General features: G+C 36.7%; 2 protein-coding genes across 3 annotated transcripts in view; one reads left to right on the top strand and one right to left on the bottom strand.

The window, feature by feature from the left end:
- Positions 1-718: 718 nt before the first annotated feature.
- On the bottom strand, positions 719-3,697 carry LOC309386039 (UPF0669 protein C6orf120 homolog). 2 transcript variants are annotated; one of them, XM_081940959.1, is made up of 2 exons: positions 3,540-3,697; positions 719-1,507 (listed from the first exon to the last, which is right to left on the bottom strand). In XM_081940959.1, exon 2 carries the CDS (start codon positions 1,500-1,502, stop codon positions 942-944), a length of 561 nt encoding a protein of 186 aa, XP_081797085.1. In that variant the 5' UTR covers positions 1,503-1,507; positions 3,540-3,697; the 3' UTR covers positions 719-941. The 2 variants fall into 2 exon arrangements, with proteins under 2 accessions (XP_081797085.1, XP_081797086.1); XM_081940960.1 differs by lacking the exon at positions 3,540-3,697 and adding an exon at positions 3,186-3,348.
- Positions 3,698-5,405: 1,708 nt separating this feature from the next.
- Positions 5,406-14,851, top strand: part of WDR27 (WD repeat domain 27) — a 75,501-nt gene continuing 66,055 nt past the window's right edge. The window contains exons 1-8 of the mRNA XM_081944817.1: positions 5,406-5,494; positions 7,323-7,524; positions 8,788-8,929; positions 10,219-10,343; positions 12,409-12,522; positions 13,056-13,107; positions 13,656-13,726; positions 14,399-14,510. Of these exons, the coding sequence (XP_081800943.1) occupies positions 7,330-7,524; positions 8,788-8,929; positions 10,219-10,343; positions 12,409-12,522; positions 13,056-13,107; positions 13,656-13,726; positions 14,399-14,510 (811 nt within the window). The 5' untranslated portion in view covers positions 5,406-5,494; positions 7,323-7,329. The remainder of the gene's footprint in view (positions 5,495-7,322; positions 7,525-8,787; positions 8,930-10,218; positions 10,344-12,408; positions 12,523-13,055; positions 13,108-13,655; positions 13,727-14,398; positions 14,511-14,851) is intronic.

The raw sequence follows: 14,851 nt of genomic DNA, 5'->3' as shown, positions 1-14,851 counted from the left end.
TATGAACGCATGCCAAGGTCTTAAGAGAGCAAGCCAGTTTTGGAAACTAGTGTTCCATACAGTGATAAGTGATTTAGTTTCTACTGTAATGCAACATGTATTTTGCTAAACAGCTTCTTGAAATTAATGTAGATATGGCAAAAATTTCAACTCTCGGTCCTTTTTTTCCTTATTCCTTTCCTGGTGGTGCAATATTAGAGTTTTTTCTAGTATTTTCCCTCTTCAAGGCATTTATTCAGAACATATTGTATTCATTTTCAAAGCTTTTCAGTTTCTACCTTTCCAGTGATCTCATAGAACCTGGAGGAATTCTGGAACAAGGAAGCTCAGGTATTGTTCCCTGAATCTGCCAGTACAATGGCACTTCCTAGTAGGTGATAACTATGAATCTATAATTACATGATTTTTAAGTAGATACAGATGGGCTTGCACTGTGGAAAATGATTTGAAATTAGTGGGCTAAAAATTCTAACAACATTTATGTTTAAAATCTTCATGCTTGCCTACATGTAATTCTGTATTCAGGTTGCTTCAATTTAAAATAGATTTTAGTGGTGGTTGGAAAAGCAGATGAAGTCTTTTTCAGAGTTCATTCTTCAAATCTTTCTCATATAAGTACTTCTATTTTGGCCAAAGAAGATAGTCTTACATCTATCTTAATATATATATTATTTGTGAATATGTTAAAAAGTGATGAAATATTGAGCATGAATTCATATTTCTACAATTTTGAAGTTTTATTGAAAATCACAGTGAATTGTAGCATCCATTAATATTCACCCTGATCAGTTAAGAGAAAACCATACAAATACTGAGCCTGCTACAATATAGCACTGGGAAAAGTTTATATTATAAAAATAATTATGGCTTTATTTTCCGAACCACAGCTTAGAACAGCATTCAATCATTTGTACAGATTGCTCACACCCAAAGCTATAAATTTAAAAAAGAATTTCAAGTATTAATTTTAATATCCCAATCAATATAGTCCAAAAGACGGATTCCTCATCTTGATACTCATCTTCTGTTGAATGAAATTTCTTCTGGTTCGTTTTCATTTCTTCTGGATTGTATGAGCCACCACCAAATTGAGATTCTACAACTGTTTGATCATAGTACACTTTCATTTCAAATTCACTTTCCAAATGAGAGGGATGACCATAAATTCCAATTCCCACTGGGCGACGAAAGTGTGCTGGCACATAAACCACATCTTGACCACAAGTTACAGACTGTAATTCATAATCATCGAAACTGGGATGAAGAGTTACATCAGATACATACAAGTCTGCATCACCTTTTAAACTCTGCATCTGAAGCACTATTTTCCCTTCATGATTTAGTCTCAAGTAGCTGTAATTTCCAGCACCAATCTGACCTTGAACTACATGCAGGAGAATCCATTCTTCAGGTACATCCCAATCCTCATTAAAAGCACTTGTTATAAGAAGTCCTTGAAAAGTAAACAGTATTACTAGTATCCTCTTGTAGTAAGGGGCCATCACACCTGTGTTGGATATAAAATAAACCTGTTCTGTGACTGAAGTAAGCTCCAGATACAATGTTCTATCACTCGTAAAAAAAAGCAACAAAAAAACCTAGTAGTTTAAACAGACTGTATTAATATTGAATAAATATAGAAAAGTTATCCCCCTGGAAAATCACTCTGATACTCTTCTTAAAACGTTTATACCACTGGGATGTCAGGACCAAGTTGACCACAGGACCACAGATTGAAAACATATTATTAATATTTTCGTAGTAAATGTGACCTTTGTAAACAGGAATAGGCTATTTTGAATGAAAATGGCCTCAGAAATAAGCATCTGTGATTGATTTAAATTTCAACAACAGCATATAGATTTGCTTTTCTGTAAAACACAGGTTTTTTTCCCCTTTAAATAATTCCACTGGTTCTATATTGCTATAGGCATATATGAAAATTAGGACTATTCCATACATTTCCTGTAATGCTTTAAATAAAATTTTATAAACACACTAAACAGATTGGAACTTAAACATGCACAGAAGCAGCATGTGTTCATAGAAACACCACAGTGACTGCATATCTTAACCTATCTTAATCTATACATTCTGAAGGCAGAACAAATCCCAGATTCTAATACCCTGGAACAGCAATTCCTCCGTGTCCTAAAATTGCAGGACAAGAGAGAAATACACACTGCTTTTCATCAATCAGAAGCAGGTGACTACAACCTAAAAGGTAACATTAATTCATAATAATTTGCTAAGCAGGGCTTTTTTTGGGGGGGGGCAGGAAAATAGAGAACAGACAAAAGTGAAACCATAGAAACGCATTCCCAGCACAGGGCACCAGGTACCACAAATAACAGAAGGCTTTCTCTGTTGCTAAATCCTAGTGCTTAAATATGAGCCAGTAGTGTGCTGCAGCTGCCAAAAAAAGCCATCACAGTTCTAGGCTGCATCAACAGAGGGATGGAATCAAGATCACGTGAAGTGTTAATACCACTTTATAATGCCTTGGTAAGGCCACACTTGGAAAACAGCATCCAGTTTTGGTCACCACGATGTAGAAAAGATGTGGAGACTCTAGAAAGTGCAGAGAAGAGCAACAAAGATAATTACGGGACTGGAGACTAAAACATATGAGGAACTGGGTATGTCTAGTTTAATGAAAAGAAGGACTAGGGGAGACATGATAATGTTCCAATACCTCAGGGGCTGCTACAAAGAAGGAGTCAACCTATTCTCCAAAGCACTTGAGGGCAGGACAAGAAGCAATGAGTAGAAACTAATCAAGGAGAGAAGCAACCTAGAACTAAGGAGAAATTTCCTGGCAGAACAATTAATCAGTGGACCAACTTGCCTCCATAAGTTGTGAATGCTTCAACACTGGAAGTTTTTAAGATGATTTTGGATAACCATTTGTCTGAAATGGTATAGGGTTTCCTACCTAGGCAGGGGGTTGGACTAGAAGACTCCGCTATTCTATATTTTAAACCGAAATTTAGCCTCAACGTAGGAAATTTCCAGAGCTATAAACTCACACGCCTGCAGCATCGGACCCCCGGTGCTTGCTCATTTATTTATACCAAACTGAATCCACCCCCGCGAGCAGATTTGCAATCCTGACAACAGGAAAGAGAGAGGCGGGGGGAGAGGAGGTTGAGCGCGGTCTGAGGGGGATGTCAGAGAAGGCCCACCGGACAGTGTGTAAAGCAACTTAGAAACGCGGTCCGGAAGAAAATCTCCGCTTTTTCGGGAGCCACCCGCTTTCCCTTCAATTCTCCCGCTTCTTCAGGGCTTCGGGAAGAGTCTGTCGGGGAACGGGGACGGGCGAAGGAGAGCCTCGCGCACGCACAAAGTAAACATGCCGCTTAACGCCGCCGGAATCTTTTAACTCTTCAGCAGCGCCCTTATAGATCCGCCAGGCAAGAGACGGGCCACTCCCCCCCAGCCTCGCGCAAGGGCTCGTGCAGCTCTCCTCGACCCCCCTCCCCCTTTCCCTCCCTCGGCTTGCCCCGGGCCCAATTTCCCCCCCCCCGCCCCAAACTCACTCTATCGCGGAGCCACTTCGCTTGCTCTCCCAGCCACCATCGAGGGGGCCGCCAGAATCTTTTGACAGAACGGCAATCGATCTCACTACGAGACTCCTCTGTAGCTTCGCGAGATTTCGACTCGAGCTTGCTCTACGGATTTTTTGTTCTGCGAAGCAAAAAAAAAAAAGGTGGGGGCGGAGCGATGACTGGGAGGGATTATCCGGAGAAATGGTCTCGTTCTATCACCGTGGCAACAGAAAACAGGCCGTGAGCCGAGGCTGAAGACCGGTCAACCATTGGCTGAAAGGAACTTTGCGGGGAGCGCTGGTGGAACATTGCCAGCAACCATTGGCTGCTTCTTGTCGTGGTGGTTATTATTAGAAAAGTTTGAAATACATGCATTGCCCTTCGTTCTCTTACTTTACTCGAAGCGTGAAAGTAATTCATAAAAATGAGATGTTTTTTAACGGCAAGATAAGGAGAGCCGACTATTTTTTAAAAAATCATCTGTCGCAGCATTTTTCAAAGCTTACTACCAAAGTGTAAAAAAATTAATGACAAATATACGTATAATTGAACTGATTTGTAGGTAATGCTGCAGGTATGATTGATTTCCTAACTAGCAATAACCATGATCAATTTCTTCCCTAATTTGTAAGGGGCCAGAAACCTACATGTTAATTGAGTAGTTTTCCTTTATTATTGCTGTCTGGCCACATACATGAAATGCTGCCTTAGCCAAAGGAATTCACAAAGGAAGCTGGGGTGGGGGGGTGGGGAGGGTAGTGAAGAAGATAAACATATAAAAAGTGTGTTGTGATGTCACAATGCAAGCTCTTTAATTTAAGTGCTTGGTCTGATATAAGTATATAACTAAAAGGGGATGCATATGAAGTGACAACTCAGGGACATGTAAGAAGTAGCCTACAGAAAATTGTGCCAGAATGTATATGTGTGTGTATGTATTTAAACTACATTAAAATACCTCATTCTATCATTTCTGTTCCCAAAACATGCATATTTTGAAAAGAAAAGATATTTTGAAATGTGTTAGGACAATACAATCATGATCAACTGTAGCAGTGGAATAATAAAATAAGTTTAAATAAGTCTGAAATCCATATATATGCACACCATAAATACATTTTGTATGTGGTTTATGTCTTTGTTGTGTGTGTCCTTGTATGTATATGAAGTTTTGCACATATGACAGTACAGAAAACCAGCAGCTTAGATTGCAGGAATTCTGTACAATACATGTACCCTACTAGGTGCATAGTATACAGAGGTCAGGATCACTTAATAGCGGCCTATACAAAACTGGGCACTAATTATCTATTAAGGCAGAACTGAATGGTCATTTTGATTGAGACAATATGCCTTTAAGGTAAAATAGTGAAAATCTAAGTTGCATAATTGTTCATGTCACCATTTTTGGAATCAGGTTTTCTTAATTATGGCACTCATAACACAGAGAAAAATATAGATGATTTAATCTACTGTAACTTTTATAAACATACTACAGTAACCCCCTTGAATAGATAGTGTATGTTTACCAACAATTATTTTGCCATTGATTATTTTAGAGAGTTATTTTTCTGGAACCATTCTGGACTTGCAGGCAAACTTTCAAAGATACAATTCTCTCCAGGAAAATGAGATAGATAGATCGCCCACATATCGGTTTTGAGCTTGGCATATTACCCCTAAAGACCGGTTGGAAAAGAAAAGCGAAAAGCATCTCCATCTCCATATAGAACAGCGCAATCTTTCCCGGCTCTTCGGATCCGATTGAACGAAACCTACAGGAAGACGAAAGCAACGTCTAGAATTGGCTCCGTGGCTTTGCCGTAAGCATCTTTGCTGCCTAGGAAACCAGGCGGCCGTCACCTTCCAGCCGGGAAAGATTTACCTTCACCTCCTAATCTTGCATAACAGGAGACGGCGACCAACACTCGTGGCAGCCATTTGCGGTAAAGACAACGACGAGGATATTTTTCCCGAGGCTGCTTTGGGATTGACGTCCTGGCGGGTTGACTTGCGGCCACGCTGAAAAAAGTGCGGCGTGCTGCATATTTAGCGACCGGGCTGCCCCGCTGCAGGGATCTATACTGTGCTCTGTAGTGTTTTCGTTTCCACCCCCGTCCCCAACAGTCGTGGATGTTTCACGCCCCACTGTTGCCGTGGAATCTTCGCGGGAGAAAGTCTGGACTAAGTTCAGCTTCTTTTTCTCGCGGACCTTTTTCTCGCAGAAAAGCCAGTGTGCAATCCAATGACAGGCTGGTTTCTCCGCGTTAGCAAAGCAGAATTGGCAAAACTAAAAAAGCAAATAAATGTATTTTAGAGGTACCTGATGTGACCTACCAAAATCCAGAGAACTACTGGATTGGCAGCAATGATATAAAATAACAAGGCAGCTCTTTGTTATTTTCTAGTGGTTGACCAGAAATTTGCAAGATCTGGAAGCATTCTATAAACCAATCTGGCTGGTTTCACATAAGGTAGCAAGCCTTAAATAAGCTTACTTCATGGTACTTCAAGAAAATGTGCTCTTTGGAGCACCATAAGAATTGTCGTTGCAAGGCAACATTGAGCCTGCTAGGATATCTCCTTGCCTAGTTTAAAAAGATCCACATGAGTCCCAGCTCTTTGCTGCAGCATTTTTTGGTTATGTTTTCCAATATCCTCTTTTTGACCAGGAACCAATTAAAACCAGTAATATATATTTGTTTTCTACATCACAGATGATAGTATCTGAAATGTTCAAATGGCATCTAAAAGATTATTATAAGTTAGGTTTCCATATACAATATGATTTATACTTTTATAGTGAATGGCCTATAGTCCATAAAATCCTATGCTATAATTTATTTATTAATTTTAACTAAGGCACAGAATTTTTTTTGCATAGTTTGATGTGCGTCCAAGCAAAGCTTTTATTGAGTAACTGCTACATGTCATTTCCAGAACTTCATCAAATTCTTTATTGCTGTTACTATCTTTCTTTTTAGAAAAATCCAGTAAGGAAGACAGGATATATGTCTGTGCAGTCTTTTTGAATACTAGCACTAGGAATTCTCACTCCAGCTGCTCCAAAATGGTTGGGCTCCTGTTCCCTGGAGACAGGTTTTTCTGTGGACCAGAGGCGGCGTGGTTTTGCTTGCTTCCTGCATCCTATGGATGGGACTTCGCTTGTTTGCGCAGCCCAGTTTCTGGCATGCAGTGGCCAGGTGCTGGTCCATGGGCCATGTTGAGGACTCCTGTTCTAATCTGCAAATGCCCAGATGAAAAAAAAGAAAGTAAATTCTCAGGATGCTTCCAGACATAGGCTCTTAAGTGTTGAGCATTTCAGTGTAAACCACAAAAATAATTACAAGTGACAATCCATCTTCTGGAGAAGCCAATTTTATTTTAAAGCAGCAAGGATTGTTTGACAGCAATCCCTATCATTGCTTGTATTTATTAGAATTGTTGGAATTTAGAGTTCAGAAATTCGAATTCCTGCCTCTATCTGCATTCCCTTACATTTATCCAATGGAATTGCACATTTTAGTGTAATAATATTAATATAAATTCATATTTTAAATAGATTGCATCATTCACTTTATCTTAAAATGATTTAAATGAGAATTATTCAATTATTTTTATAAGTTTGGGAGACTAAACTAACCCTTGAGTCCTTTCACTAAGCATAAAGTACTGTACACAATATTTTGAATAGTATGTAAATACAAAATGTAAATACAAAATGCCTCTAAATATAATGAGTGATATAATTATATCCAATTTGTTATGTCTCAGGTATACTATGGAAAACCTCATGGACCTCCGGTCCACTGAAGATGGATATAACAGCAGCAGCATTGTTCTTGAAAAACAAGTATTTAGATCGAAAGTGCCAGAATCACATGTTCAGCTGGCTTGCAGCCTCCATTACTGTGCTTTTCCCTTAAATGGAAATGAACTTTGTATTTGGAATATGAGTGATGAGTCCAACCATCAGGTTAAATACAAGTTTCTTTGTGGGCATTAATGCTGAAAATAACATTTTAGGGAAAGCAGTCCGTAAGCACCACTTGTGCCAATCCTTTTGAAATGAATATAGAAGTGGTTAAAAGCATATGTCCAGAAACAGCAAATATGATACCAGTGATGACGTAAAGTACACTTTTCATATTTAAAGGGATACTCTATCATCTATTTATTATGGCAAACACGCAACATAGTTTTGTGTTTGCCTAATGTCAGATTTCTTAGTGCAATTCCAGATGAGGTTTTCATCCTATGACTGCCAATACAACCAATTTCGTTGTATTTAAGTACAATGACAATAAATATTATGCATACTGCCCTGTCACATTCACAGAATGTTACTGGGGTTCGGCCATCATTATCTTTGACTTGTGAACCTGCCCATATTTCATTTCTTCCCATTTTTATTTTTTATAATTCCTCCCTCCGCCCGAAATACAGAATATTATGGGGAAAAAATTATTTCCTTATTTTTTTCTCTCTCTCGTTTTGGAACTTTGCTTGCTAAAGCTTATTCTTGATCTAGACTGAAGGCTTAGGTTAGTGTACAGGTAATCCTTGACTTACAACCATTCATTTAGTGACTGTTTGAAGTTACAACGGCACTGAAAAAAGTGACGCATACTGTTTGACACACAACTGTTGCCACATCCCCATGGTTGCCTGGTCAAAATTCAGATGTTGGGTGACTGGCATCTATTTATGAGGGTTGCAATGTCCCAGGGTCATATGATCACCTTTTTGCAACCGTCTGACAAGCAAAATCAATGAGGAGGTGTATTACAAGTGTATTAATAATTTTAACAACTATAGGGATTTGCTTGACAACTGTAACAAGAAAGGTCACAAAATGGGGCAAAACTCACTTAACCATCTTGCATAGCAATGGAAATTTGGGGCTCAGTGATGGTTGTAAGTCAAGAACTACCTATAGTTGTTTTTTAATTGTGAGTTGAATTCAGTAGCAGTCAAATCCCAGATAGACTAAGCTTGCATACCACGTGATCCCCAATCTGCTGTGAAGGATCCCCACTTTTCAGGGCAGTCTTAGAAAACTAATGTGAGGGTGGAACAATAAAGCAAACTACTGAATCTAGTATGACTTTATCTACAGTATACTGTATATTTTACCCTAAGGCCTATGAAGAACATTTGAGAAGAAATCTATACTTTTTGATTTTATGCACTCTATCCACCTTAAAATAATCCAAATGTTTTTGTTGTTGTTGTTCAGCCATTGCGTTTAATAGGTCATCATCACTCGATTACTGCACTGGCATTTGGGACCAAAGTCGATCCTCTCCTTATTTGTTCTGCTTCACAAGATTATGTGATAGTTTGGAATCTGGATGAATGTACAAAGAAGGTGCTAGAAGGTCTGCTTTTGGGGATACATTCAATATGCTTTAGACTTCTTTACAATGGAAAATAGATTATTTTTTTGCATTATAATTTGAACAGAACATATGTATTGAATAGGTTTTGTTCAAATTTTAATCCCAAAAGAAAATTTTAATACATAACAAATGAATGCTTCACTAAGATAATTGGAATACAGTGAGATATGTGGTTGAAATAACTGAATTAGTAACCTTATAAATCATAGTCTATCTATACAGGCAGGAACTCTTATTAATTTCTGGATTCATTTTTCAAAGATACTATTAAATGTGTCCAATGTTAAAATATTTTGCTTTTTCCTGTGATGGAAGGTGAAGTTTGAATGCTCATCTCCTTTAATTGTAATATTTAGTTCCTTTATAAATTAATGTTAAGTTTTATCTCTTCAAATAAAAATTTCTGAGTGTAATATACTGTATGTGATACCTGAATACAAATGTAGGTTGTATTCAGAGAAAATTGACTGATATAATAATATACAAATATAAATCTGTCTTATTTTCATGCATGATTATAGGTAATTCTTGACTGATGACTTATGACCACAATTGGGACCAAAGCAAGGCAGTTGTTAAAATGAATTGCACTCAATTTTTTTGCCTTTTTGCCATGGTTATTAAGTGAATCACTGCAGTTCTTAAGTGAATATACAGTTGTTAAGCAAATCTGACTTCCCTCCTTGACTTTGCTTGCTGAAGCCACCTGGGAAGGTCACAAATGGCGATCACATAGCTCCAGAACCATATAACTGTCATTAATATATGCCAGTTGCCAAGCACCCAAATTTTGACCACATCACTATGAGGTTGTTTCTACAGTCGGAAGTATGAGGACCATTATAAGCCACTCTTTTTAGGGTTGTTGCAATTTCAGATGGTTACTGAATGAGTAGTTACAACTCAAGTACTCTCTGTATTATTTTTCTAATACATTCAGTCATGTTTGTATGCAGTATGCAGATTTGAATTTTTCTTGAATTTCTACCCATTTTGCATGAGCCTGAAAGGGCAACATGAACAATTTGGCTGCTTTACCTGTACCTCTCAATCCACTTACTTGCATATAGTATAAATTTACTGACCTCAGTGGGCCATACTTTGACAAGACACATAGGATGTTGCGAGAAGTTCTTTAAGATATAACTACGTTATTAATCTTTTCAGGACATTTGTATGATGTTAGGATATTTATTTACTTATCATTGTTGACCCTTCAGTTGATGGAATAATTTTAATAATTTAATGATTTGTTTCAATTACGGCAGGGTTAATGCCACAAGGTATTGTGATAGGAACACTTCTGGGGATGGTGCTTTATGTTCGCTTTAGTCCAGATGATCAGACTGTGGCAGTATGTGCTGGTAATCGAATCTACGTGCTAAATGCAAAGGTAAAACCATATTAGAAACAACTTCCATTGGAATTCCCACTAGTGTGGCTGTTAACACAGACAGAGTTTTCAAAAAGCTTTTGCAAATGTCACATCCATATCCTCCAGCAGATTCCACTGCTTTAGTGTAGTGGAAAAGATTGCAGCGGCGTAATTGACAAAGCTTCCATTCCAAATGCTTTTCACAGCTCTGCTGTGGATTCATTTTAAAATGCTTTGCACAGTTCTATTGCATACGTAGTTTGTAAAAGAAATACTTAGTTACATGTACTGTTTCATGGAATAAGCAAAAGTTGAAAGCTGTTTTTATTATTTTGTAAAAGAAGTGTATTTTTTTTTCAAAGTAACAGACAATGTGGTAATAGTAGGAGGTATTCCCAATAACTTTTGCAAGCCTATAGAACAATAAAACTGCTTGCTTGACAAAGCAGTATTTTCTCACCTTATGTATAAGCAGGATCAAAGTGCCAGCTTCACAATATAAGCCAGACCCACTTTGTTATGTAATATCTTTCCTCAGTCGAAAGGAAACTATGAACTACAAGTCAGATTATATCTGATTATGTTTGCTTTATTCAAGGATAAAGATAATAAACTCATTCAGACTTCCACATGTAGAGAGAGCAAGAAGACTCACACTATAACAATAACATTGAGTAGGTTACAGATCATCCATGCCTTTGATTAGTTAAAACCTATGTGTAATTTGCTTGTAATTTGTGCCTTTGGCAAACAAAAGTTTAAGGGAAATAATGCAAGATGGCACCTTCTTTATCCTCATTTTGATTATTGTAAAATATTATTTAATTAGCCTATATACTGCTTAGTGTGATGTAAACTATATAAGATCAGTATCATCTTAGTTTTGGTGCTCTTGACTTTGCTTGCTGGGAGCTCAATGATCATTGATCAAAAACTATTAAGGAGAATAGCAGACCCCCCACCAACACTGACAGACCAAGCTACTGTATATAAGCAAGGGGCAAATCCAAACTTGCTAGCACTGGTGGTATTACATCTAGTCAGTACATGAAACATCTGCAGTTCAACAACTAAGCTGTGAATTATTTTGATTTAATTTAAATATGAATGCTACAAAACTTTTGTAAGTAGTTTGAAATTAACTAGGTACAATATATGATGAAATTAGATCTAATATTAAAATAGAGGGTAAAGGTAACACAGAAGACATGGAGAAGAAGCCTAAAAGTGGCTACGGAATTTCATTTCATATTTAATGAAAGTCATAACTAAAACAGAATTGTGGTTCAGTGCCTTTGCTTAGGAGATATGCTATAAGATTGAGGGTTCTCTCCCCCCTCCCCGACATGTAAGATGGTTTTGAAATGTAATTGTTAGTTGTGAAGTCGTGTCCGACCCATCGCAACTCCATGGACAATGTTCCTCCAAGCCTTCCTGTCCTCTACCATCCTCTGGAGTCCATTTAAGCTCATGTCTACTGCTTCAGTGACTCCATCCAGCCACCTCATTCTCTGCCTTGTCCTTCTTCTTTTGCCCTCAATCTTTCCCATCATTAGGCTCTTCTCCAGTGAGTCCTTCCTTCTCATTAGGTGGCCAAAGTATTTGAGTTTCATCTTCAGGATCTGGCCTTCTAAACAGCAGTCAGGATTGAACTCCTCTAGAACTGATCAGTTTGATCGCCTTGCAGTCCAAGGGACTCATAGGAGTCTTCTCCAGCACCAGGGTTCAAAGGCCTCAATTTTTTGGCACTCAGCCTTTCTTATGGTCCAACTTTCACAGCCATACATTATAACTGGGCAAACCATCGCCTTGACTATACACACTTTTGTTGGCAGGGTGAGGTCTCTGCTTTTTAGTATACTGTCTAGATTTGCCATAGCTTAACTCCCCAGGAGCAAGCGTCTTTTAATTTCTTGGCTGGAAATTTAATTACATTTGATTAAATCAATCAAGGTTGTTAAATTTGTGACCATATTAGCATCAGGATTTTTCGCATCAATCTATTAAAATGTTATAAAAAATCAAATTCTGTCAAATCTAACATTTTAAATGTCATTTACATTTCCCCCTATATTAATGGCAGGATGAAGCAATACTTGCTGAACTAGAAGGTCATCTGGCACCAGTAACTGCTGCTGAATTTTGTACTTGGGAGAAAAATATACTTATATCGATTTCAGAAGATAGAAGTTTTAAGGTAAAGCCATTGTTTCTCTTTTTAAAAAAATCTGTTTGATTGCCGACTTATAAAAGTAAAAACACTTAAATATTATAAAATGGAGATTTTTTAAATCAGAGGAATAAGCATTATGAAAAGCAATTCATATTAGGAAGAGTATTAGGAACCTGAACTATATGATGCCAACAAATATCATTAACTTTTGGTCATTCTGTATTGCTTGTTTTCTGTATTTCTGTGAAATCAGTTGAAAACCTATTGGATTTCAAGAGTGTAGAGCACATCTAGTCTTCTCTGAAAAAGTTGTTGTTTTATATTTGGTTGAGCGATAATGATATTTTACTCTCATGAGAATTTAAGCCTTTTAAGTGAATTGTAGCTGTAATCTCTAAACACCAGAAGCTATCTTTAATTCCATAGATTAGAAGTGCTAGAAGCATAGTGAATAATTTATTTGAAACTTTGGCTTGTGTATTGTTTACAAGGCATCCACATTGGTTGTTTTCATGGTGCTATAAACTGACTATTTAATCTTATGTGTTTTTCAAAAGGTCTGGGATTACTGTATTGGACTGCTAATATATCAATCAGCAGTAATAACAGGTAGGGTTTATAATTCATTACCAACCTATGTTCCTTTATAAAACAATGTATGCTAGTGTTATTCTTCGCAGAATAGGCAGTTGCTGCAGCTACCTATTCAACAGTGCTCTTATATCCATAAGAAATTCATTGCAAGGATATGAAGCATAAAGATTCATTGCATGAGAATGAAGAGTCCCTGGGAATCAGGTATCATTCTTTTTAGATAGATAGGCAGACAGACAGACAGATAAAAATAATAAAAATAAAAATAGAGGCAGCTTCTAGAGAGAGTTTGAAATGGAGAAGCTGTGAGGTGGGAGAAGGCACAAAACATAAGAAATTATATTCTTAACCCATGCTTTTGTCTGCAGAACCATTTTGCAATACAATTGCTAATAATATGAGTTTAAATAGTGTGATATTCAAACCTCTGAAGTTGCACACACTTAATATACAGCTATTTTCAGCAATTCATGAAAACATTGAACAATTTTAAATGAACTATAGGTGGTGCTAGAGTTTCTGTTATAATGCATTAATAACAAGGAGGACTTTTGTTTTAACAGCATTTCCTCTTTTAAGTCTCTTTATTGATGAAGCAAATAAACAGATTATTACTGGATGTGCAGATGGACAGGTAACAAGTGTATGCACAGTGTGACTATTTGTAATTTACTGTTATAATATTAGATATAAAATTCATATTTGATTGAGCCCATTTAGATCATAGTTCAATAGTACACATACACCTTTTATTGATGTCTCAGATTAATCTATTTCCAAATGACAAGGTAATTGACTATTGCCTTCTTCCATGATTTTTTTTTTTAAATTGTATCATGTATAGCTTGGAATTCCCAAAATATCATTATGTGTGGAAAATAGTTCACTGTTTTTCTCTTTTCAGTTTTTAAATACTGAACCCGAAGATAAATATATTAACCTTTTGCATGCATAGTGATTGCTTATTTTATACTGCAATTGTAAAAGGCAAGTTGCAATAGCAGGAAAAGTGAATTTAAGTTGCACATTATAAGCCAGTCAAAATGATCAGCTATTTTCTTTATTCTTATTGAAATTTGTATAACCTAAACTAAACTTTGAATAGAAAAAGTTGATTGACAAAACATTGGTGACATTTAAGAAACTGAGAATTTTAATTGTAATTATTTTACTAAAAAGATGTGGCATATTATTTCAATTCAGCGGTCACATGCTTACTACTAAACTGAGATAATAAAATTAAAAACTTTTTTACAGAGATTAATGTGGAAACGTAAGCTACAGTAATCGTTTTTTTTTCTTTCAGCTATGGATCTTCAGCTTGATTAGTGGACATAAGTATCGCTCTGTAATTCATATTAATGTAAAGAAAGAGAGAAAAAAGTTTTACAACAAAATAACAAAATTTGAGCATTGGGGTAATATTGCACAAACATTTTACAATATTACTGGTTAGCAAATAATTTAATTGAATAGGTGCTGTTCTAATTTACACTTTTCGATTGGAAGGTATTAATTCTGTTGGTCAAATATGAAGTGCATTAATAAAGGATGCAAAAAACAACTCAGAAATTAAGGAAAAGAATGTAAATTAATTAAATTTGTTATACCGGTGATACCAGAGCATGATGACCGTGAAGACGGCATGATGTGCTTTGAGCCATATTTTTTTTTCTCCAAAACTTAAGCTAAACCGCACGTTGCTCCAAAATTACAAATGTTGTGTATCTTACTGTAAAATAATTGAAAATCTAACCAC

This window comes from Natrix helvetica (genome assembly GCF_964273705.1).
Source record: "Natrix helvetica genome assembly, chromosome: 2".
Taxonomy (NCBI): Eukaryota; Metazoa; Chordata; class Lepidosauria; order Squamata; family Natricidae; genus Natrix; species Natrix helvetica.
The sequence above is the reverse complement of the archived record's forward strand: the minus strand, read 5'-3'. Positions and strand labels throughout refer to the sequence as shown.